Genomic DNA, 25903 nt, shown 5'->3' with positions numbered 1-25903 from the left:
AACTGCAGTTTGCACACTACACACATATCCATGTTGACATACATCGCTGGTGTATGGAGTGTAGTGGACAGTGGACGCAACCATGTCACCCCAGTCAGTGGGTAAGTTCGTGGAAATGTAGCTTGTGACGTCCCCCCCATGTAAGCGTGAGCGAAGTGGGCTGGACCGGAGTACGCCAGGCCAACGTAGGGGTGTGAATAAAAAACACGTAGCTCTGTGCGTGGTTTTCTTCCGAAATGCCTAATGTCTCTGTCAGGGCAGCGCCTCTCACCTCCCCACGAGGCTGACGCCGTCGCCATGAGCGGTGGTGCCTGCAATCCTTCAGGCCGGCAGTTCTCCGTTCTCGTTGACCTACTCCACCGGCATACACAGCGGACAAGTAAGTCACACATTCGGAACTGAGTCTTGATTACATTATAGCAGAGGACAATTTTTATGGCAGAGTTTATATCACTTTACTCCCTTCAATGTGGTGCCACCAAGTTTGTGTATAACATTCCAACCACACGTGTTTGGGCACTCGTGGACTACTCCCCTCAGGCCACACTGCTCTCGAGTAGGTCACACATTTGGGATTGGGTCTTGATTCAGCACTAGAGTTCATATCATTGTCCCGGCCTCATCGCAGACTGCATCCCCTCTTAGCTCCGGTGCCACTAAGTCTATTTACCAACATTCATGGACACTCTCTGGTTGAACTTTGGTGGTGTCTGAGTCTACGGACTGGGGGTTGTTTTCATCCTCATGTAGCATTCCACTCCTCAATTTGTTGCTTCCAGATGGCTTCTACCCTCTGCATTATGCCCTGGAGGACACCTTCCACTGTTCCCCTGCAACCGTCTGCTACATTCACCTTCGACATCGTTGAGGACCCATTCAGTCCTCGTGGCCCTATCTCAGTGCACCGCAAGTCACCGTCCTGTTGCGGTGTGCCTGTGCCGGCCGCAGTGCATCCAGGGCCACTAACTCTGTGCAGGTCAAGTCAGGGACCCTGTCTGATGATATATTGGATGGCCTCTGAGACAATGGCCTTGGGGTCATCAACGCCATGTGCTTGTGGCTCTGCGCTGTCTGCTGTCTCCGGCCTCAACTGCAGTCCACCAGGGCTCACACATAAGATCGAGTCCTGACCGGCCCGGACGTCACATCACTGCAGGAGGCACACACCACCACTACCAGAACCACATCCAAACGTCAACTGCCAGAGTCAAATCAGCCGTACTGGCAGACTAACGGAGTTGCTCACACCTATCGTGGATGCCATCATCTTCATGATACCCGGATCAGCACTCCAAGTGCCACTTACTCAGTGCATCACAACTCATGGACCATTTATGATTGAGTTGTGTGCTATGGAGAGCTCTCGCAGCAATGTCACCTCAGGCAGTGTGGGAGACCTGGGACAATGAGGAGGAAGATGATGCAGGTGTAACACACCCCACTGCAGCTGCAGCAGGAATATCCCAAAATGGACTCAATCCTAGATATTTTCTTCACATGAGTATGCTCAGCTCTAGTGCCCCAACCTCAGTGCACTGCAACACACGGTCACTTCTGTTTGCATATTGGGTGACCTCTGTACTTGCTCCAGCTACCACCATGGTGCTTCGCAGTTGTCTCTGTAATCCTGGTGTTTTCTGTTCAAGTTGTTGCCAGTACCAACCACTTCGTGTGGGCTGGCTTACACTCACCCTATACACATCCAGCACAGGTGTCACTGTTCATGTGACCCTGCCAATAAAGGGGTCGGGGGCACGTGCCCATAGCCAGTTCCACAAACTATCTGCGTGTGTCCGTGTGGTCATAATGCATGCATGAGGGTCCAGGGCCCTACAACATTAGATTGTGCTGTGTACAGCGGATGCAACCATGTCACCTCTGGCAGCGGGTAAGACTTTGGACTTGTAGCTTTGTCGTCACACACTTAATACATAAGAGAAGTGGACTGGGCCATCGTACAGAGGTCCAGCGTGGGTGCGTGAATGATAATTCTGGGACTCTAGGCATGGTTCATTACAGGAAATGTGCAAATGCATGTGCAGTGCAGGTCTCCTTTGTGGGGTGTAGGTGGTCCCTTATGGGACTTAGACACCCACATATGTGATCTAGTTCGGCTTCCATGAGCTCTGACCCCACCCACACCTGTTCGGCCACCTCCTTTTGGCATTCCAACACCGGGCATTAGAATGCAATGTGTGCCTCAGGGATGTGTTGGGAGCCAGCCATTGTGGCTGTTGGCTTCCTGCTGTGTGGTCTGTGCAGGGGCTGGGGTCTCCTCTATGTAGCTTGGCTGCCCTGCTACTGGGGGTGGGTGGCCTAAGATGTCCATGGGCTGTTGTAGGGCGTCGTTGTCGATGGTGTGTTGGTCCTCTCCAGCATCACTGCTGAGTTGTCTGGTCTGCTCTGCTGGAGGTGTTGTTTGTCCCGCTGCAATGTGAAAGGGAGGTGCATGTTGACATTGTGTTGACATGTATGTTGGCACATTGTTCTAGTTTAAATGTAGACTGTATGACACTGTACATTGTGACTGTTTGGGAGGTGCTGAATATTTAATGCGGGACAGTGGGCATTTGGACTACATGACGGATGTGAGGTTGTACATGTACATTTCCATCTCACAGTTTCCTGCTTTGTGAGATGTGATTGGCCTGTTTCTGCGCATGAGCGGACTCAGTTGTATCCGCTGTTCTGCATTGTCGATGTTGCACTTTGTACCAAATTGTCGTCGGATGTGCTTTTATTGCTATGTGTGTGTGTGCTGCAGTGTGCCACCGGGATCAGGGACATGATCCTGAGGCATTGTGGGTGTGCAGTGTGCTACACATCGTTGGGCATGTGTGCCATTGTGCCCATCTCCCTCATCACCCCAGACCCTGGTCGTTACTCACCCTGTTGATGTTGTGTCAGGTCCTATCGAGCTGTGTCCGTACTCCCAACACATTGCACCATCTCCACACTGATGACTGTGGCCTCCATTTCCTCCAGCTCCTCCTGTGGCGCAGGACTCCCACCTCCTGTCGCCGTTGCTGCCTTCCTGTTGGCAGCGGGTGTGTGCTTGGTTTGGCTTTTCACATCATGCCAGCGCCCTTTTGACCTACTCCATAGACCTCCTCGACACTCCGACTACATTCACGTTTGTCAAATTGACGTTCAGTAGATGGTAGTGTTCTGTCCCCTCCGTGACGCTGATCTGGTTTTCCCACGGACTGCACCCCGTCTGCCTCTTCCTCTTCTCCTTGGCCTTCCTCAACCACGAGGTTCCTTGCTGGTGGTCTGTGGGGCTTTTGGGGTTCGTGTTGGCCTCTGCACTTGGGCCAGGTGCATCCATGGTGCTACGCAGTTTTTTTTCTCCCTTTTTGTTGTTGCTTTTATAGTGCATTTTCCAGCTTGACGTGTGGGAATTGCAGACCTGTCGCTGGTTTTCACTGAATTTTGTATCGCGTTTGGCCTCATTGTACCTTTTTTTTCCGTTCGCGCTTCGCATTTTTGCGGCATTGCATTGACTTTATCTGAGACATTTGACGTGTTATCATGAGCCTATCACGTGGTACCGCAGAATACAACGTAACACAGCGTTATTTTCCCGAGATAGACTGCGATGTGAAGAGATGCATTAAGCTAATTTTGCGGTAATTATCACACGTTCTTGAGAATATCCCCCTTAAAAAGCTATTTTATCAACAGCTGTGTCTCCCAAAACCACTGTAAATGTTCTGAGTACCTCATTTAAAGATTAATCTGAATAGGGAAATATTAATTTATTGAATTTCTTGATTGTCCCTCTCAAAGTTTCCTCACCTTACCTACATGTGGGATGTCCGCTTAATTTGCGATGGCTGAGCCTTAGCTGATTCCATGAGAAGCAACTAGCTGTAAGGCCCAGCCTCAGAATAACAGCCAACCTCATGACCCTTCCAGCATTGATTTTGTTCCTGCCCAGGAGTGCCACATGAACTATGACGGTCCCTGGCACACAAAAAAAATTTGCACTGGGGAGAAACTGCCAGACAGCGAAGTATATTGATCTTTTTGTTATTCCGAAACAAATCTTGTGCTGCCATGACATGGTCATGGACGTAAAGTAGCCGTTACCAGGGGTCACATCTGCCAACCCTTACTTGTCTTTTGCTACCCATGGGATTGCTCTTTTGACCCTCTATCTCAGAGGTGGCATGAATAACACCAGGATTGGAAAGTGAACTCTGGTCAGTGATGTTTATTTTCCAAATATTGTGGAATGTGCTGAACAATAATATAAGTAAATGCATCAGCACAGGACTGTATACGGCATTCAGCCAGATTAATGTTTTTTAACTGCTATACCAAAATGTTATTACCTGAGAGAGAAATGGAACCCCTTTGCTGCGGTCAAGGTCTAGCTTTCAGATTCATTCTCAGCCACATTGCAGCCGTCCTGAAAAAAATAAGTCAAGAATTTAAGCAGGAAGCATTTAACCAATTGCCGAGTGTCTCATATGTAGCTCTATTTGTTGTGTGTTTTCCAGCAAGAAATGTCTGCCCAGTGTTTAGCATTTGAGATCTGTTTAATCAGTCTGGTGTCATATAGAGGTGTGTGCGACAGAGAGAGGTACCTACCTGTGATAGATGACTGCAATGACTTTCCTTATGTGTGCCAACAATAGCTGCTACAATGAAATGATATGTGACATGCCAATGCCAACTTCGCTAGAAGCTAAAACACAAGTGAATTTCTTACTAATACAATACATACATTTTGAGTGTACAGCAGTTCAAAGTTAACTGACACATATAAGAACAGTTAGCTTATTTAGACAGTGGCTCCTTGTACTGCTATGTAATTAAATGATTGTGTTGTACAACTGAAAGGAAGAAAGGTTAGTTCCTAGTAATTCACTAGTGTCACCTTTCTTGGAAGCAAATAGTGAAAAAACGACATAGGATGAGCACATTTGGGAGTTGTGTTAAGTTGTATTAGCCAGTTTTGTGTAGTGCTTAATAACTCATTGTGGTTCGAGTTCAATCTGTTTCGTCTATATAACTGTTAGAAACTGCATAGAACATGAAGTCCCGAGTTACATTCCTACCTAAACTCAGCTTTCCTTACTACTCTGATAGCTATAACATCACGATTTCCAAAACACACACACAGTTGTTAAGGGTGAAACACAGACTCATTTTGAAGCATGTGTGCATGCTGGTTTCGAGAAAGAAACTCAGACTCATGCACCATCCAGGCCAGTCATTAAATAATGACTGTGCTCTTGTGTGGCCATACCTAGCTAGATGATGGTTGTGACGGAGAATATAGATGTTGTTTTCGGGACATTTGAGGCAGCAGTACTTGGAAATGTGATGGCTGCACATAGGAATGTTATGGCTCTAGGCCTCATCTATTATGGGTCTGACTCTAGCCTATGATTGGTTTGCTGCAATTCAGTTAATATATGGGTGGAATTCTAACAGTTTTAACTTCTGTAGATTTTTTTTAAAATATCTTGTTTAACCTTTATAGTGCATCTTTGAAAATATCACTTCCTGGAATTTTTTACCAGGACCAAGGATCATGGGACATAACTTCCCATGATGTCATAAACGTCAAAGCCTATGTGATGTCACTTCCTGTAATGTAAGAAGGGGGAATGTTATTTTGTCTGAGCTTACTTCTGCTACTTCTGGCATTTTGGTGAATCGACGTCCATGGACATGGTGGGTATACAAAATAAGCTACAGAAAAGGAGGCACAGGAAAAGGCAGATTGTACATCATGCATGCATTAGCATACTCAAGGATGACCTAGAGTCTTTGACAAAACGAACATCAAAGAAAATGTTCCTGGGTCATCGATTGTTTTGTACAATATCTATGACATTTGTATATTGATTATATGCAAAATAAAGTTAAAAAAGAATGTACAGCAATGGTTACACAAACTATTTTCTACTTTTTCTCATGGTGCAAGAACAAACATTTAAGTAAAATTGACTGTGGCAATAGTCGTGTGCACAACTACTTGCTACAAATGCATCAAATGAATGCAAAATGGTGCTGCACTAATAATTTTATTGGTGCAATGTTTGTTATACAACACTTAGGGCCTGATTTAGAGTTGGAAAGACGGGTTACTCTGTCACAAAATTGCCGAGTATCCCGTCCGCAGTATTAGTGGTCCATTACATCCTATGGCACTTGTAATATTGTAGACAGGATATCCGTCACGTTTTTGTGACAGTTACCCATCCACCAATTTCTAAATCAGGCCCTTAGTGCCAAATCAAATTGTTGTATACTTGCTCAGGTTCAAATCCAAGTTGCTTCATTCTCAGTAACACAAGCAGAAAATGGCAGAAATTGATGTGTTTTTTCACCAGCACAAATTTCTTTAATTTGGCTCCATTTATGTTTCTGATCAATAATTCAAATGATATACGTTTCCTTTTATGGTTTAAAAACATGTAAGGAAAATATAATAGAAGTGCTATGCAGTGATGTAACATAGGCCTCCATGAACCCTATGGTGTGGAGGGGCCACTTCAGCACAGTACCTTGGCTTGGGAGCCCCTGACTGACTATGGATGGGGGCTCTTCCATGTACTTTGCAGGGGAGGCCCCTCAAGTTATGTTACCCTACTGGTGCTATGCACTCTATAAATTCAAAATGGAAAAAATATTTTATTTGTGACATCACACACCTGATTTACTATTCCAGGTTATGCAAAGAAGCACTGCAGACCTTCTAAAGTAACAATGAAAGTTGCTGTTTCCTGTCTTATACTATTGGGACTTTATACTGTGGTTGACTTGTCATCAGACATCAAACATGATCCAGAAACGAACCACTCACCCATGATTGCAGCACAGTACTACTTCATGCCTGGCAAGGACCATCTAGAGCGGGTCTTACCAGGAGCACTTCTCATACGCAATGCCACCCTCAAAAACAATAACTTTGGCTTCAATCTGTACCGACTGATTGCAAACGAGCATGATGACAATGTGTTCTTCTCTCCTCTCTGCGTGTCCTTTGCTCTAGCCTCCATGCTTCTTGGGACCAAGGGTGCAACACGTGATGAAATCCTCCAAAGCATGGATTTGCATCTCCTGCAAGACAAAGATCAGCCCAACCTGGTGCCCACTTTGTTTAAGCACATGAAAGCCCTCATTACAAATAATCAAGAGCTAATGCTCGACCAAGGAAACTTTGCCTTCATTCATGAGGAATTCCCAATCAAAGAGTCCTTCCTTAACATGTCCAAGCAGTATTTTGACATGGAAGTCCTTCCCCTTGATTTTCAAAACTCGACAACCGCGAAGGACATCGTCAACCAATACATCAGCAAACTGACAGGAGGCAAAATATCTAAACTCTACGATTACCTGGATCCACAAACTAAATGCATCCTGATCAATTACATTCTGTTTAAAGGTAATTTTCTGCAATATATGCATTACGCTACGTAACTATGTAATTTGTGTATGTCTTACCACTGGAATCATGAATCGTGCTTAATGTAAATATTGTGAGTCGGGTGATTGGTTGTGCATTCCCCTGCATGTGGTGGGTGGGCTCCACTGAAAACGAGATCTCCAAACCCATTTCCACTCTGCACACCAGGGAGAGGACTCTTCCCGCACAAAAAATATCTTGAAAAAGAAAAGACATAGGTAAAGTGCTGCCCTTGTCTGGACAGTGCTTGGATGTGTGCATGAAGTGTTTGGAAACAGTGCACATACATGCACATTTATCTCTTCACACCCAGGTAGGCCCAATTCGCTGATCACATGAAATAGAAAACAAACAGTGGCAGCAACAATTTGTGCACCAAATAAATGCCTGGAAACTAGATTAAAAACTTCAGTCTTGATGGTAAATTGATTTGGAATGATTGACTAAGAACATTCTGCCAAACTCCAGACACAGAACATCTAAATCATCCTGATTAATCTGATGAATGCAGTTAGCAACATGCTCCCTCATAATTTTGGACCTAAAACACAAACACAATTTCTCTCTAACAGGCCATCTCTAAAATGGATCTCTCAAGCCCACTCCCATCCTAGGTAAGATGATCTCTGGATCAGACTAAAACATTGTACTTGGTGAACAAGTAAGGCAGCAGGAGGTCAGGTAGCTCTGCTAAAGTTTTCACATCCAACGAAATTGACTTAGCCACAAACTCCTACCAGAATGACATCCATTCGATGCACCCATCCAATTCCTATTTAATGCCAATTTATCGAATGGGTTAGCCATCTCCTAAACGATACTGGGTGGCAATTCCTACATTGTTGCCAAATTCTGAAATCAAGGCCAGCAGTTCCAAAACACTGCCAAAATATATTTTTTTCTTGGCCATGTAGATATTATTGGTCAATGACAAAAACAAACAAGCATCTGGATTCATGGAGGAGATGTTGTTAGTGGCTGTGCTCCTATTGAACAACTCAATCCAAAAAGTTGGTCACACACTTGAAATTACTTTCTCCTACAATTTGGGTGTTCTTCGCCAAAAAAGACAAGATGTAATTTCCTGCTCACCTGGGTATTTTACCCTCAGCCTTTCACAAACCTTTTGACAAAGCCTGCAACCAGATTAACATCTGGGGCATTAAACAAGGTATTTTAGTGTCAGTTCACCTGCCCGAATCAGTGCCTATCTCAAACAATTACAGCAAACAAATGAATGATGGATTGAACCCAGATCCTTGTGACTGGGGGTGAATGTTTGCATTGTCCAGCATTCTGTCCATCAATTGTTTCTTTTGCATATCTCAAACAATAAATCACAGTGACCGTTCTGGGATCACAAAATTTACCTCACCAGTATTACTACAATTTGCTGACTAGGAGATGGTGTTAAACCCTAATTTAATGAGGCAATGTGTCCCCCAAGGTAAGGCACTTCCCAACACATCAAAGATAGCAGAACATATTCAAGAAGTAAATGGGGTCACTCAAAAATTGAGTTCTAGATCAGCAGATACTTAAAGGATTTTATTACAATATTTTAAAAAGTAAGGCAAAACAGATTCAGTGTTATGAGGCTCTTAGCAAATAGGACATTACTGAGAAGTTCAAAATTAAAAATGTTCTACAATCCAAATAGGCAGCAAAATCAGGAGATAAACGGACAGCATCCCCAGCAACATCTAAGTCCCCACCCCCAATATAGAGGTTTTTATACATGATTTTTACATATGAAATTAACATTAGTATGGTGTGAGCAAAAGTATTATTTCATTAACAAATCAGAACACAGGAAAATTAAAAGTCATATTGCCTTAACACCTAACTACTATCCCACTGCATGAATAATTATTCTGTCCACTCTTTGCTAATACCATATGAAGATGGTAGGACAAACTTGATAGATGAACAACAGCTAAGTATTTTGAATGAATAGGGTAGAGTGCACTAATGGAGGGACCCTAAAATGAGGTTAAAATTTGTAACTGAGCCGGGGAAAAGTTAATCAAAGACAGCATGAAGAATGATAATGGAAATACACTGACATGGACTCTGCTTGAATGTGTGCTGTAGAACTAGTGAATACTGAGATGTGCAGGGGGAAGAATAAGAGTGACAAGGGTGACATCCATCTTAAATAATATGGCTGCTAGGTCCAAACTGATGCCTACTTAACAAAACATTTGTTATTTTTGCACAACATAGAGAAATTGTTTTGAAAGCAAGAGCACTATATCAGTGTATTCAAATTGTATTGAGTGTGAAATTACATTCTCCATCTTGTTAATGATGCAAAAAAATGTGAACCCAGAAAAAATCTTTAACAATATCAAAACAACTCTGAATATCATTGATCAACTCTAAATATCATTGCTCCAAAGCAGATGGGGAAGGGAACACAAACGAGCAAATGCCTGTCAGATGTCTTAATTGAAGTCAATGCAGAAGCTACAATGGTTCAGGGAGGAATTTACATAAGAAACGTGTATCTATCCACCCTAACAAAGTGTATCATAACACATGAGAAAATGTGAAAAGTAAAGGAAAGACTTAAGAGAGAAAAGCTGCAAGTGAATATATAAGGAGAATATACAAAGCAACCCACAGACAAAAACGTTTTAGAAAAGGTTTCCTGTTATGGAGATAAATGATTATGAAACAGAAAATATATCAAAACATAGTCCAAACATATACAGATGGTGCTCATAAAGTTACACATAACAAACATACAAGAATACAAATTACGATGTAAACAAGAAAACAAACACAATGGCAGAGGAATAATGATACAGAAAATGGCAACTACATCAAAAGATCAATGGTACAATGAATACATTTGACCTAATTGCCAAAGGCAACCTCAACGATAAGTAAGTAAGTATTTTATTTAGCATAGTTACTTAAAACCATTGCTACACAGTATCTCATGACATTTCATTTATAAGTTACAATTTTAAAAAAATAGTATAAAACAATTTACTAAAAATCTGTAAAATCTGTACAAAAAAATGTGATTAGCAGCATCCAACTCAGTTCTTAATGTCCAAAGTTAGCGCCCAGAGGTCGGCATCTTGATTTCGTGGCATTCTCTTCTCTGCTTGTCTCAAAATTTTTACCAGGCTGCAGTTCAGCTGCGTGTCCCCTGGTGCAAAGCATGCCAGCACGGCCTGCCTCTGTGTGCGGATGCCTCTCTGGTTAGAAAGTGGCTTCAAGAGCTGTTTCCGTTCCTGTGTTAGTTCTTTGCACATACAGAGAAGATGCAGCATATTCTCTTGCTCTGTGCTGCACTGGCGACAGATGGAATCGGGTTGTTTTTTTAGCCAATGTGGATAGTGCTTTATGCATGGTATCAGGCCAAGTCAGTACTTCAGGAATCTTCTGGATTGTCTTGTCTTCAATCCAGGATTGGCTCTTTACTGTTTTCTTGGTTATTTTTTTGAGAAGGCAGTGGCTTATAGATGTTTCCCAAAGCTCGAGGAGGTCCAGGGTGGTCAGGCTTACTAGTAGGTATTTAGTTGCTGGTGATGTTTTTTTATGTTGTAGTTCTAACCACAAATACCAGTTTAGGGTTCCTGGTTTTGATTTTCTTACTTTGTCTTAAAAAATAACTGTCACACCGTGTCTTGCTAGGGTCTGTTTTGGAACACCAAACTCGAGCCTAATCTGTGCTGGAGAGACTCTTGTTGGTAGACCAAAGACTATTCTGTATACTTTTGCAACCACACCATCCAAGATTTTGGAGTCCTTTTCCCTCTGTGCCTCGCTCCCGTAGGTTATTGTAGACAGGAGTTTTGCCAATATTACTTCAACCAGTGGGGCAAGTGAGGGGCCGCTCAGTTTGGAGTTAAGGTTTCTCAATGAAGTTGCTAGGGCTGTTCCCTTCTTTTTGATTGTGTCCCTTTGGGCAGCCAAATGCCCCCCTTTGTCAATGATCACCCCCAGATATTTATATTCTTTTACTGAGTCTATGCGGGTCTTGCCCCAAAACAAGATAGGTGTGTTCTTGGAATTCTTTTTGATTGTCATAGTTTTGGTTTTCTCCAAGTTGATGTTCAGATTATTTGACTCAGAGTAATCAAATGTAGTGTTAAGGAGATTCTGTAGACCCACCTTCGTTTGGCTGATCAGAACATAATCATCAGCATAGAGTAGATATGGTAGAGCTAGATCTCCAACTTTTGGAGAGTGTGAATTGCTGGTGTGTAGTAGCAGGAAAAGGTCTGCAAGAAATAGGTTATATACGGTCGGGCCAGCAGGCAACCTTGCTTGAGACCTTTTGTTGTTGGTATCTTCCTTGATAACGCTGATCCGTCCCCCAACTTCACTTGGATCCAGGTTCCAGTATGCAGATTAATTAGCAGATTTAGTAAAGTCTGTGGCATGCCCCAGCCAGCCAACTTTGACCAAAGTCTGTTACGGTTCACGTGATCAAAAGCGGCCCGATAATCGATAAAGCATAAGTGTAGTGGCATTTTTGTAGTCTCTGCCTTATCTATTAACAGAGCCATGGTGATTATATTTGTTACCGTTCCAACAGATTTAGAGAAGCCAGTTTGGTTTAATGGTATAATTGAGTTGCCCTCTGCACAGTTTTGCAATTTGTCCAGCAGTTTGCCTGCAAAATATTTTGCCTCATTATCCTAAAGGGCAACTAAACAATAGTTCCTAGGCATAGTCTTATCGCCCGACTTGAAAATAGGTGAAATTATCGAGGCATGCCAGGACGCCAGGACGAAGGAAGTAAGCCTGTCTGCCTTACTTCCATGAACAGTGGACTAAGTGCTTTTGCATTTTGTTTATAAAGCACAGTTGGTATTCCATTTGGGCCTGACACCCCTTCTTTTCTTCCCTTCTTTATAAAGCTTTTTATCGATTTGAGGTGATCATTTGGGGGTATGAATCCCGGCAATTCTCCTTGTATTGTCTCCGAGCTGGTCCCAATATGTATTAAGATATTTTCTTGGTGAAAGCGGTTTCCAAGGTAGATAGCCCAGTCCTCCTCGGATATATTTGAAGACAGACCCTCGTGTGTTGGGTGGGTAAATCTTTTCATAGTATCCCAGATCCCAGAAGTCTTTTCATTTGGAATCTGCATTGTCTCTCCTGGCCTCCCAAATCGCTTTTTTCTGCTGTTGTAATTCTGCTAGTTTTAGGGTGTTAGTTTGAGACCACCGTACCTACCGTAACGTATAATTAATTGTATTTTTTATTGTTCTTATCTTTCTCTTCGGATCCTTGTTAAATTGGGATTGCCACTGCAGCTTTGCTGTGTCCTTGATTTTAATTGGGGCGGCAAATGATTTTGCCAAGGAGTTTGTATAGTTTGTCCATTTCTCCATCTCATTGCCACCTTCACGGAATTCGAATAAAAGTGTTGTCGCTAGCTGAAAAATATCTTGCATCACTTGCACAAATTGTATTTTTCTATAGTTGATTTTGGTGGTCGTGCCTGGCTCACCCTTCCATCTCATGAGTTTTGGCTTATTTGTGCGAAGAGTGAGCTCCTGAGGCCGTTGATCAGTGTCGTCTTTGTCTGAATTAAAAAATATCATTAACAAGGGTTAGAGTCAAAAATGTATAGTCTAGTGTCGAGTTTTTGGTTGGTGAATGATGAGTGAATGCCAGAGGAGTGTTGCCTATGCTTCTACCATTCACAGCTCTGAGGTTCAGATGTTCAAGTTCCTCTATTAGGCTCTGGCCTGTTTTTGTAGGTAGTTCTGATGAACTGTTACGCTGTTGTGGGATGTTCCATAGCTGGTTCTGTATCATTACTTCCTCTGCTATTGATGAGCCAAGCAGATGTAGGTTAAAATCCCCTGTGAGTATCAGATCCGGTGTTTTGATCTCACTCATGCAGAGCACTATAAACGTTGTCAGTTGGTTTGTATCCTTGATTTTCCTGTTAGGGTGGATATAGGTGTTTATTATTGCAATTCCCTTGTTCCCGTTCCTGATGGCCCAAATGAGGAGGAGATTTTTATTGCTATGGATTCTGGTGTTATCAACCCAACTATGGGGCCTATTAGGATGGCGGACGGACCTGCGTCCGTCAGGGACCGCCCGCATGGGCAGCGGCGGTTCCTCCATGCCAATTAGGATGTGACCGCCACCCTGGCGGTCACATCCTGTATTCTTGACATTGCGGCGGGTGCAGCTTGAAGCAGCACACGCCGCAATGTTAAAAAATGCATGTTTACCTTTGCATGCACGAAGCTGCAGGCAAGGCGTGGTGCCTGCCGCTTTGTGGGCGCAAAGGTTGGGGGTACCATAGGTACAACCCATGTGCACCCCCCACCCCCCTTCACCCCTTGGGGCCCGCAACGGGCCCCCGAAGACAACACCGTATGCCTTTCCACGGCGGAAATTCCGCCGTGGGAAGGCATATGACCGCAGCTATCCTAATATGGCTGGCGGTGTCTGATTGACACCGCCAGCCATGTTAGTGCTTTTCCGGCGGAAAAGTGGCGGACGGAAAATAGATCCCCAAGCCATCCTAATCTGGTGGGGGGTCTTTTTCCAGTCCGCAGCGGATAATCGGATTATCCGCAATCATAATCGGCCCCTATGTGAGCTGAAGTTGTACATGTGTGTATCATATAGATTGCCAGGCCTCCCTGCAGAAGTCCATATCTTGCCTTTTTTAGTGCGGGTGAAAAGAGGCGCAAGTATCCTTGTAAGTGTGGCGGATCAGTTAACCACGTCTCCTGTAAGGCAATAATGTGGAATGGCCTTAGATAGTTTATGAAGTCCTGGTCTGCCAGCTTTCTATTTAACCCATTGATGTTCCATGAGCATATTCGTAATACATTGATTTCGCCTCCAGGTCGATTGTGCCTGCTGATCTGTCAATTGTTTCTTGGTTGATTACCAATTGTCCTTGTCGCCCATCCCGGTCCCTCTTGACAAATTCCTTGTTGTGGGAACTCTGGACGATATATCCGTGTTGCAACCATATCCATTTATAAGGTCATCATCAGGATACAAAGTAAAGGTTTGGAAGCAACCATCAGACACAATCTGCAATTTAAGCAGTAACATTTGTAAATGTCGGGGTACTGACAATCATGACTAGAAAATGCCATCCAAGGGCTTATAGGAAGAAATAGGAAGAAAGTTTCAGCATGCAAGAGAATAATGCAAGCCAATATCAGTCACAAAACCCACGTAACAGAACCGGAATATAAAAAGATACACCATTAATCAACCAAATTTAAGGGGAGGCAAGCAAAAACAGAAGTCAAATAAAAAAAAGCATACCTATGTAGTTCTATAGGCCCATAATGAATTAGACACCAAACAGAATGTATATTGCAAATCTGATGGTACTCAAAATGTTGCCACCTAAGGTTGATCTTGTCGAAATCCACAAGTCCAGTTGATTTTTTTTTTGTTTAAAGAAAAAAGTTTATTTATGAATATAAAAATACAATGTGAAAGAACAGAAGATAAAATCCATGTATAAAAAATTGCTAAATCACTAGATAAGCAAAAGGAAATAATGGCAATTGTATATAACTATGATAAACATAACCACTGTATAATAATTATTGCAAAGCAGAAAGTAAGAGGAAACAAAAATGAATAGTAAGCACAATAAATACAACAGAAAAAGTATTAATGGGGGTTTAGGCACTTCTTCAATTTGGGGGTTATTAAAACCTGTTTTATTTGCAGACATACCTTAAAATTTGCTATGGGTAAACATAGAAAATCTCGCTTGATGGCTAAAGAAATTGGAGAGACAAATGCCAAATCTAAATTGTGATTGTAACAGATACCATACCACCAGGCTTGGTAAGACACCTTAGTGCACTCCTTCCAAGCTCTGGTAATCTTGGATCTTGTGGTTTGCCTTGAGTAATAATGTCTAGGGGGGATGGTATTTGAAGGGAAATGTTGTCAACCAACAGGTGAAGGTCGATTACTGAAGCAGTGGTTGGGTTTTGGGGTACTACAGGTTTGTATATCAATTTCTAATAAAAAAACAAATGAAGAGGACGTATAGGAATTTTGGACGTTGTTCATTGATTTATAGAGCAGGTGAAAAGGTTAACAGTGATACAGGAATGTTCTGACAATGCCAATAGTGAGGTATTAAACTGGGTGATTTGAATCTTTGTTAACATAATCCTGTTAACAAAAACTTGTACATCTTGAGGGAATACTTTTCAATCATGAATTTACACATCATATGTGGGTTATCATACAAACTGGATATAATATTTTGCCATTATATTTGCACCACCATGTGCAAAATATCATAGTTATATTATGTTATGTGTCTTATTGAGCGCACAAATACTAGGAAGGTATATGGGTGCTAGGAGGCTGAGCACAAGTTTTCTGCTGAACAGAGGGAACCAATCATATTCAGAAAGACAAAAACAAATGGATCAGGATCATTATGTATCATTAAGACTTTTCTGAATTAAATCAAAGCCGATATCTTACAGAAAATGGAGGCATAGAATTACACAATTTGGTGGCAGCCAGAGAGAAGGACCTACCCCCAGATCACACTTGGTTAACACTAGAAATGTATTTCTCAGATAAATTGGAGTCGTTTAGTGGAGAGCTGTGTGGACTATACAAAGGAATTTTAAAAATTCCTTTTAGCTACTGGAAGCCAGTGAAAAGAGCCAAGAGCAGATGAGACCGAGGAAGAGTTCTGTACTCTAAGAGCTACTTTGTGCAGCACGTTTTAGATTTTCTGAAGCTTCTTCAGCATAGTAGTAGAGTCTCCATGATATATAGATACATAGTATAATATAACAGAGGACTTGAAAGAATGGAAGGTTCTTAGGAAACTTAATGTTCACATATTACTAGGTAGTTCACAGGCGCATTAATGATGTCAACAGAACACCTACAGAACTGCTGTCGTGTTCTGTTGACAAACTCTGCATTTAATCTAATCACCATTCATGCCAAAAGAAGGAAACATTATTCTGAAAACCTTGGACACATTTCAGTTTTGTGAGTTAGCCATTGAGCAAACTGGAGGAATAGTCAAATCTTTAAACACAAATATTTGCTAGGGAGACCGACTTGCCCCCTCAAGCGCCAGCTATGGCACTGGAACATCCAAGACCAATATGTAATGTCCTGTTTTTATTGCAGTTCTCCGAAAAAGGCAGACACCCTATAGCTGAAAGCTTTTTGGGAACCACAATCAGTTCTAGGAGAAAAGCATTTGTGGTTCAAACTAAAAAGATTAATTGGACTGCCACTTTAGATGATCAATACTTCATCAATGAAATAGCAGATTGGAGATCTCCAGTAATGATCATGTTATTAAAATTATCCAACATGTTCAATTCCGTGAACCAACCACTGCTACTAACTAGGATCCATGAAGTGGTGGGGATCTACGAATTTGTTATGAAATATTTTTTAAACAAATGTGAAACCTTTACACCTGATCCCATCCCTGTGACATGCAATGGTACATCATTCAATGTGTTGAACAACCTCTAAATCAATTTGTAAATGTCCATAAATTGCTTTTTCTGCTTTCAATAAATTCAACACTTACCTTGATGACAGTCAGAAAGTATACTTTACAGTGACTTTCAAAATTATTACATTTATAGTCAATGCATTTTTGTAATGGTAAACACATAGATATTGATCGACATGCTAGCTTTAAATGAATCAAAATACGAGTTGTTACTGCTGACATCCTCTTTTATGTTGCCACATTAGAAATTGTTTATTATTGAAATCAGCTTATGGAGGAGGAAGTTAAAAATGTAGGTATTTTATTTGACTCAGAGATGTACATGTACCTTCAAATCAATGCAGTAATTTCATCATTGAATTATAACTTCAAGCATGCTTTTTGCCATTTTGTTTTAGAAGATAATGTAGGTACTATGTCTAGACTAGGAGAAGACAGCAACGTGAGCTGTCATGAATTTTTTTATAGGGTCACCAGTTCTTAGAAGAGTATATGGGTTACATGTCAAAATTAAAATACAGTTTATGATTCTCACTGCCACAATACGTACCATACAAACGTGCACCGGAATAAAAGGCTAATAATGTATTAAACTGCCAAAATATTTCAATAACATATCAGACCTTCTCTTGAAAGGTGCACAAACAATATGGTCAGAAGTAAAGGCATATTATTTGCCTATTACATGCCCTTGTCACAATTTACAGACCGTTAAAAGTGCAACAAAATAGTTGTTCTTTCAACAAATATTAAAACAGTACTAATTCTGATTTCTTTCATCCTTGCCGCCTTCTAATAATCTCGATTGGGGATTAGTGCTACTTAATAATGATATTGATGAGAAACTACAGGTGGACCTGCATAGAAATATTTCCCAGCTACTTTACTCAAACCATTGTGTAGGTATTATGCAGTCCTTCAATTTTACTCACTTAGTCTAGCTTAACACTGTTTATGTTGGGTCACTCGAGAAGGGTATCCTGGAATTACAGATAATACAGAAGAAGACGACCCCCATTTGATATGTTTATGTATGCAAGGCAAAATAAATTCCCATATACTTCTCCACGATGTCCCTAGTTTAAGGCATTCTGAATCAGAAAAAAGACAAGGAAAATCTGTACACCTGCACCCTTGTTAATGTAAGGATGAGGCGTGGTCAGCCACAACAGTGTTGGGGGAGGGGAAGATGTGGCCTGACCCGAGTGGGCTACAGGTATATTTTTTAGGAAGGCTGGAAGGAGGCCTGTGGCTGTGCAATTTGGAGTGCCTAAAATCTACTTATGTCAAAAGAAGAGTAAATCAATTTTGACGGGGAAAATGGAGACAAAACACACCCAAAATGGGTAGTGGTGTATGGGAAGGCAGTTCTCTAGGGTGAAATAAAAACAGAGCTTAAAGGTGCAAATACATTTCAGTATGAAACTTCCTCATTAAAATCTCGACCAGTACACTCTGTATGAGAACATGTTTCCTCGTGTGAGTAATCTTGGGAATGTGCAACAGGAGAAAGCCTGAAGTATTTTAGAACTCCAACAATGTTGGAAGGTTTCTCACTACGAAGGAGTTTGCCTACTTGAGTAAATGTACGACTTTTTTTGTGAATCTCTAGGTGAGCTTATGTTGCAAGTGGCTGGGCATTAGGTTTTACCTCTTATTGTAATACATGCTTTAGGCACACACCCTGGCACTGCTTCAGTCAGTGCCATAGATTCCTGGTAATTACAACCGAAGTTAAAAAAGACAAATGTAAATTGAGCAAAACAAAATGTGTGAAAAACCTTCTTCTCCTGAACAGCAATGATTGAAATATTCTCCCCCCGCAGGCATGTGGCTGTATCCATTCAACGAAGCATTCACAGAACCAAACCCCTTTTTTATAAACAAATATAAAAAGATCAAGGTGCCCACGATGTTCAAAGCCGACAAGATTTCTTCAACTGTTGATAAAAAACTTAAATGCACGGTGCTAAAGTTGCCCTACCGAGGGAATGCAGCCCTGCTGGTGGTCCTGCCAAGAGAAGAGGGGGATTATGGGTCGATTGAAGACAACTTGACAGGTGAACTTGTGCAGGCGTGGCTGGCAAAAATGGAAGCCAGGTAAGGTCAACCTTGTTTAAGAAGACTAGTGATGCCTGTTAAAAATACAGTAAAGTGGTTAATGTCCCACACTAAAAATACCATTCAGTAAGCTTTACTGCCATGTTTAGTGGCATCAATATGTTGAATAGTCAGCAGTATGAGGCCAGTAGATTCTGCAACGTCATTGTTGTGTTTACCAGCATCTTTTAGATACCATAAAACACTTTGAAAAATTACCACCTGTTCTCACCGTAATACAGGCGAATAAATGAATGAATAAATAAATGAATGCACATGAATAAAGGATTTCTAAAGTGCGACATCTGCTCCAGGCAGAGCCCTCGCCATAAAGAATATGATGCTAGAATATGACTGTTCTGTCTATCAAAACTGCCCCTTTCTTGTCCTGTTTGAGCTCTTGCCAACTCGTGTTGTATGTTGTTCTGACTTTCATCCAACTGCGTTAGTTCCTCATTGTTTCCCCTAGACTAAAACTTTGGTACTCAATAGCCTGAAAAAGACAATTTTGTGAATACTGTTCTTTTGGAGAAAATATGGTCACAAATATCCCGTTTAAATATTTCAGCTTTACAGCTCACATTTAGGATATTCCTTTATGACAATCGTCGAATAAAGCTTGTTTGACTTGACTTGATATTCCTCTGCTTGCTTGTCTACAGTAGGCACTGCAATGATTTTCAGACAGGACCCTCAAACCCAACATCCGTTTCACATCTTGCAAAAAAGCAGAGACCTCTGCTGGTTTATGATACCAGAAACTGGCTGGAGACATGCTGCAAAGTTTTGGAAAATGGTGGAGCGTTTTGGCAGGGCACATGGCCTTGATGAAAGTGGAACTATAAGACTCTCCCTTTCAGTTCCACCACCGTGTCAGGCCCCCCACCAAGTTCAAAAAGGATATTGCCATTAGCCCTCCCCTTACTGTCTGTGAATTGATATGAATGTTGATCAAAATAAATTGCTAATTTTCTTACAGAACACAGGTTGCTCAAAAGCACATTTAGCAGCACTGGTTAATCTCATTACAATAAAACAGTTTGTGCTCCCTGCCTTTTTCAAGTCTACTATCCTGGAAATACCATCTGTTTGAAAAACATCTCCCAATCTCTTTTGCGAATGATATTGTTGTCAATCTGTAAAATTATTCCCTGTCCCAGGAAGATTTGAAAGTATTAATTAAAGTGCTGGGGTTTGTGCCCACCCGCAACACAACACTTTTAAGTGCCGCACTGATGTCCATGAAAGGATGCGAAAGATTACAATTCACAAATTCTTTATGGACAAGGACAGATAACCACCTTCTATCTTTACCACTAATTTACAGCGACCTTCAGGGTTTTGTCCCTCGGGTTCAGCGGTTGGCCCGGAGGTGGCTGTTTTTGAACAGCGGGTCCTCCGTGACATTGAGGATTTGGAACAAACGCAAAAACACTTGCATCCCCACAATATGAGCAGAACTGATTGGATGGCTGTGAAATCTCTGCATGAAAATAAATTAATAACAATCAAACAAGCCGATAAAGGTGGGGCAGTGGTTGTTCTCAATACCCAAGATTATGAAACGGAAATCCTGAGACTCCTGGTGGTGCACACCAATTACCAACCAATAATACGTGACCCCCACACCTGAATTGCAATACATCATTAAGAAAAAGTGGATAACTTATAAGGAATCGGACTACCTTGTCAACTTGAAACCGCATGTACCGGCATTTTACCTCTTGCCGAAGATCCACAAACCACAGTGCCAACCACCAGGTCGCCCGATCGTGTCTGGGGTCCAATCTGTATTGGAGCCTTTGTCCCAGTTTGCAGACTTCTTTTTGAGAGAATCAGTCATCACACAGTCTTCCTTTGTGCAGGATACCACTGATATATTAAATATCCTCAACACAGTGGAGTTTGACCCCAGGAGGCAATTCTTGATTACCATTGACATCAAATCTTTATAAACCAGCATACCCCAAGATGCCACGCTAGTGGCAGCAGCGCGCGCTCTCGGGACGCTTGAATGGTTCCATGACACTCCACAGTCCTTTGTTTTGCGGTGCATTGAACTGGCCCTTACAAGGAATTTTTTTGAATACAAGAACCAGCTATACCTCCAAGTGTCAGGGACATCAATTTTGGCTACATTTGCACCTAGTCTGGCCTGCATTTATGTGGGCCAGTTCGAGGATAATGTGATCCATCATGCCTCCAACCCCTTCAAAGAGAATATTTCTCTTTGGAGGAGGTATATCGATGATGTCCTGTGTATCTGGACTGGATCGGAGGACCTGTTACTTATGTTCCTGACTTGGTTGAACGAGCCAGACAATTGCTTGCAGTTCACATGGACTTTCAGTCATACTTCTTCGGTCTACCTTGATGTAAATATAACAGCCATGGACAACAGGTTATCCACCAATGTCCATCAGAAGCCCACAGATAGAAATTCCTTGCTGCATTACCGCTGTTTCCACCCCACAGCGCTGCGCAATAACCTTCCAGTGGGACAGTTTTTGAGGTATCGCCGGAACTGTTCATCTACGGATAGAATCTGAAGAACTGGTGACCAAACTAAGAGACAAGGACTATCCTGCCAAAGTGATCAAGAGGGCTCGTAAACGTGCCTTGAAAACTCCACGTGAGGCCCTACTGGAGAGAAATGTGAAACTTAAGGATGAGTATTCGCCTGTTGTCACAACGTTTGACCAACTGTCAACAAAATGTAGACAGATAATAAGGAAACATTGGTCTTTACAGGATACGGGTGTTAAGAAGATGCTGCCACCAAGGTTTGCCTTTAGAAGAGCCCCTAATCTTAAAGATAAGTTAGTGCACACTCGGCTCAGTCTTATGCAACAGGTATCAAACTTGTCGTCCGGCCATTACCCATGTGTCGGTTGTTCAGTTTATGATCTCACACAAGTCACCAAAAGTGTTCTTCTTACGAGCGGTAAAGTGTGGTACTTAAATAAATGTAGCAATTGCAATACCACACGTCAGTTACAGGCTTACTTGTATCTGTGGGTTACATTACATTGGACTCACATTGCGCTAGGTGAAGGTGCTCGTACAGGAACACCTCAGTAACCTTAAAGCAGGGAAATTGACAACTTGCCTTTTCCAACACTTCCAAGAGAAGCAACACGATTTCAAGGACCTGAAGTGGACGCTGCTTGAGAGGGTGTTGGGGGGAAACACACAATATTGACAGTATACTGACTAGGAAAGAGGCTAAATGGATTTTTTCTGAGAAACCAGATCGATTGGGCCTGAATGATTCCATTGAATGGAATAAAGTTGGTAGACAATAAGTCCCTGCTGTGTGAGGAGGTGTTTTTGGAGTGCCACCTGTTCCCCGTCATCTTTAGCTGGTGGCTATGCCCCCCGTGGATAATAGCTGTGGGTTTTGAGAACACCTTGGCCGCCCTATGAGGCCATGACATTCAGGGGGTGCAGTGAGTGATTTTGTGAGGGTCCTTTGTAAGGCTTACCCCCATGGTACGCCCTTGTTGTCCCCCTTGGCCTTCCCATTAACACATACAACCCTTATTCCCTCTTTTAAAACTGTTCAGCTCTCGCGTTTTGCTTATATTAAAGCATTTCAAATGAAGGATTGCTGAGTGGTGTACACCTTGTGGGGTTGCTTGATTACAGAATATTTACATTTTTGAGTTAGGAAACATGTAGGGCAGTAGGGATATAGGTTTAAAGGTCAGAAATACCTGAAGCCCAGGAGTATCCTTTTTGGTATGTGGTATTGGTTCCCGTTCCAATATGGCCTCCATGTTAACCTGGAGACATCTGGGAAGCACTTAGTAACTCCAGTGCGGTTACGTCATGACGTGTGGCAGAGGGCGGGTTGCAAATATCAATGGCCCACATCCCTTTAAGATCATTGCACGGAGCTCTAAGACACCGGCAGGACTCGGTAGCGGTAAGAGGTTGAGCGCTTGGCTGAGGTGCGGTTGTAAGCACGGGGACGGTTATCTCTTGTGTAAAGGGTTCCTCTTGCTTTGGTCTCAAACGAGTGAGAGGACCTGATTATGGTTTGGAACATTGAGATGCGCCTGTGTGGGGAGAGTATTGTTGCCTGTGGTGGTGTTTGAATCAGTCATAGTATTTTAAACATTGGTAATGAGAATATATAAGGGCATGTGAGATGAGGATATAATGAGACGTGTATTCGACTATTGCAATATGTTGCAACGTGCATATTTGCAGTTGACGTGAACCTTTGCATTCACCCTGTTGACATGTGACAGTTGGTTGCAGGTACAGGGGACACTCGCAACCACTCGGTAATTATACATTTTTTAGGAGCAGTTATAAGGCAACTGTTTAGTGCATCTGGTATGGAGGAGGTAATTACCCTTGGCACGTTCTTCTTCTTTTTTAATGTCATTCAAACCACAGATCCAGTGTGAGTCTCAAGTAAGGTGAATACTGGTTACCCCGGCAGCCCTGATGAAGTTGTGTAAATCGGTGGCAACGAAACATGTCGGCTTTCTGCAATTGAAAACGGTTTAATAGAAATCATTTTTTAAATTGAGGACGCTCACAGCACTGAATAAAGTTTTGTCCAGCTAGCGAGTTACACCTCATTTTAAACGTTGGGAATTGCATTTCTTTTCTCACAGGGACCAGCGGGCACTTAGCATTGACAGTGCATCTATATTTGATCATTCACTGTCTTTTTTCTTCTTTCTTTTTTCTATCCTCACTACTTCATTCACTGTCTTTTTTCTTTTTTCTTCTTTCTTTTTTCTTTCCTCACTACTGAGAATTCTAAGATGAAACACACACTTTTTCTTTACTGGAAGAAAGCTACCGAAGATGATAAGTGGGTGTGCTAGTGAGTACTAACTAGCAAGCCCCCCTTGGTGTTACTACAGTGAGGTGCTTTCTTCCCTTTCTCACATTTTTGCACACATCTTACTGAAAATCTCTTTTATTCTGTGGTGGATTGACATTTGTTTCATTAATTGAACACATAGACACTTGGACTAGTGGCAGTGAGCCTTGCCTGAGACGGAGTCTCTTGAAAAAATGTTACAGACTCCTCTAGTGCCTTGAAAATAAGGGTTGCTGTTCCTTATCAATCAGGTAGTTTTCTGTTGGTTGAATAAAGAAAGACCCTGCATGTTTTTCACTGCTTATTTCCCAGTTAAGATGCCTAAAGTACACAGAAAGCATCTTTACGATTGCCCCAGTGCAGTGTATGTGTGTGCAGGTGTGCGTGTGTGTGTGTGGTAGGGGTCAGGGGGAATAAATTTGCACCACAAAGTTAACGAGACCGAGGGCCCTGTTGACTACAAGAGTGCTGAATCAAAAGGGATTATGGGTTATAACCTGAGAATTGTATGAGTGAGGAATTACTCAGGGAATTGGTAATCTAGGTCTGGTTCCTCCTGTTATTCCTCATTCAGCCCGACAAGCTTCCCCAGAAGATTTACTTGCCTCCAGAAGATAGTATGTCCACTAGAAACATGACAAGTCCACAGGGTCAGAAAGGTCTTAATCTAGGAATATTTGTAGATATTGGAGACGTGGGTGCCCCTTATCACAATCTGCAAGGAGCTCCATAGGTTTGCTTTGCATCACCACTTAGGGCTTGGGAAGCTGTTTCTTGTAGAAAAACCACATATAACTCACATTTATACTTGCACACCTCCTTAAAATTCAGATAACTCGTGCATCTCTGTACACAGTCTTCTCATCTCACTCGCTACACTACATTAACTATAACCAACTTCTCCATGCACTACCTATACCCTTGCATATTACAGAAGTTAGAGCAGGTGAAATCATTGCATTTATAACGGCATATTACTTCTCAAATTACAATATTTGCCTGAACACAGTGCATGGTACAGTGGTGACCTGTAGTTAATGTAATGTGGTGAGTGAGGTGAGAATACTGTGTACAAAGGTGCATGAGTTAACTGTATTTTAAGGTGGTATGGAAGTATAAACATGAGCCATAAGTATGAGATATAACTTTTTAAGTGGTGCTTGAATGAGAAATTAAAGATATATCTATAACACTAGAAATTCTTAAAGTTTGTGTAGTTTAAGTTGGGTTTTTTATGCCAAACATAACCAGTGTAATACTAACTCTGATTTATCTCTAATCTTTGTTTAATATGTATATATACATATGATCAACTCTGGCAACCACAGTCACATTACAAAACACTGAGTGCACTCATGTGTGGAATGTAAACATAATGGTTTAATACCAAGCCATAAGCACTGACAGACATGTTTCGGCACAACGCCTTTTTCAATGTCAGTGCGTTTGAATATCATCTTCAATTTAAACCATGGAGGAATACGTCAGACTCACAATGATTCACATGTCTCCTCCTTTTCATCTTTCTGCACTTGATCAATGCAGAAAAACCGGAGGAGGTACTCTTGTGTTCTGATTCAAAGTGACAAGCTACAGGATAACTATGATCCTTTTTGGCACTCGCTCAGTCCCTGAGTCCTAAAATGGCTACCACCACATCTTTGTTGATGTGGTGCAAACCAATCTGATCTTATCTGTCTGCTGTGCGGATCCACCAAAGGTGTGAAGTACACAAAGTTTCTAGGCCTTAATTTCCCAAACACTACAGAAAGGATTTACACCCATTAACAAAAAGCACGCTTCTGGACCTAATTCTTGCTTTCTGCCCGCATTTGGTGGAATTTTATTCTGCTATTTTTGCTGTATCGATGTTTATTTTCCAACTGATAAATGGATAGGTAAAAGCATTTTGGGGCCTCCACCTCTTTTCTCAGCCCCGGCTAAATGGATCCTCCTGGAATTTTCCAGGAAGGAGCTGAGGTGGGTAAGACTTATTTCCGGGAAGTTATGTGTAGATTTGTCAAACCAAACCAAAGTTATTAGCAAAACT

The 25903-nt window shown here is 42.0% G+C and overlaps 1 protein-coding gene across 1 annotated transcript in view; it reads left to right on the top strand.

Moving 5' to 3' along the window:
• Window positions 1-25903, top strand: part of SERPINA10 (serpin family A member 10) — a 177440-nt gene that overhangs the window by 37164 nt on the left and 114373 nt on the right. The window contains exons 3-4 of the mRNA XM_078660099.1: window positions 6689-7405; window positions 18734-19007. Of these exons, the coding sequence (XP_078516225.1) occupies window positions 6727-7405; window positions 18734-19007 (953 nt within the window). The 5' untranslated portion in view covers window positions 6689-6726. The remainder of the gene's footprint in view (window positions 1-6688; window positions 7406-18733; window positions 19008-25903) is intronic.

This window comes from Lissotriton helveticus, chromosome 9, assembly GCF_964261635.1.
Source record: "Lissotriton helveticus chromosome 9, aLisHel1.1, whole genome shotgun sequence".
In the NCBI taxonomy this organism is placed as follows: Eukaryota; Metazoa; Chordata; class Amphibia; order Caudata; family Salamandridae; genus Lissotriton; species Lissotriton helveticus.
This window is presented reverse-complemented; position numbering and strand designations above follow the sequence as displayed.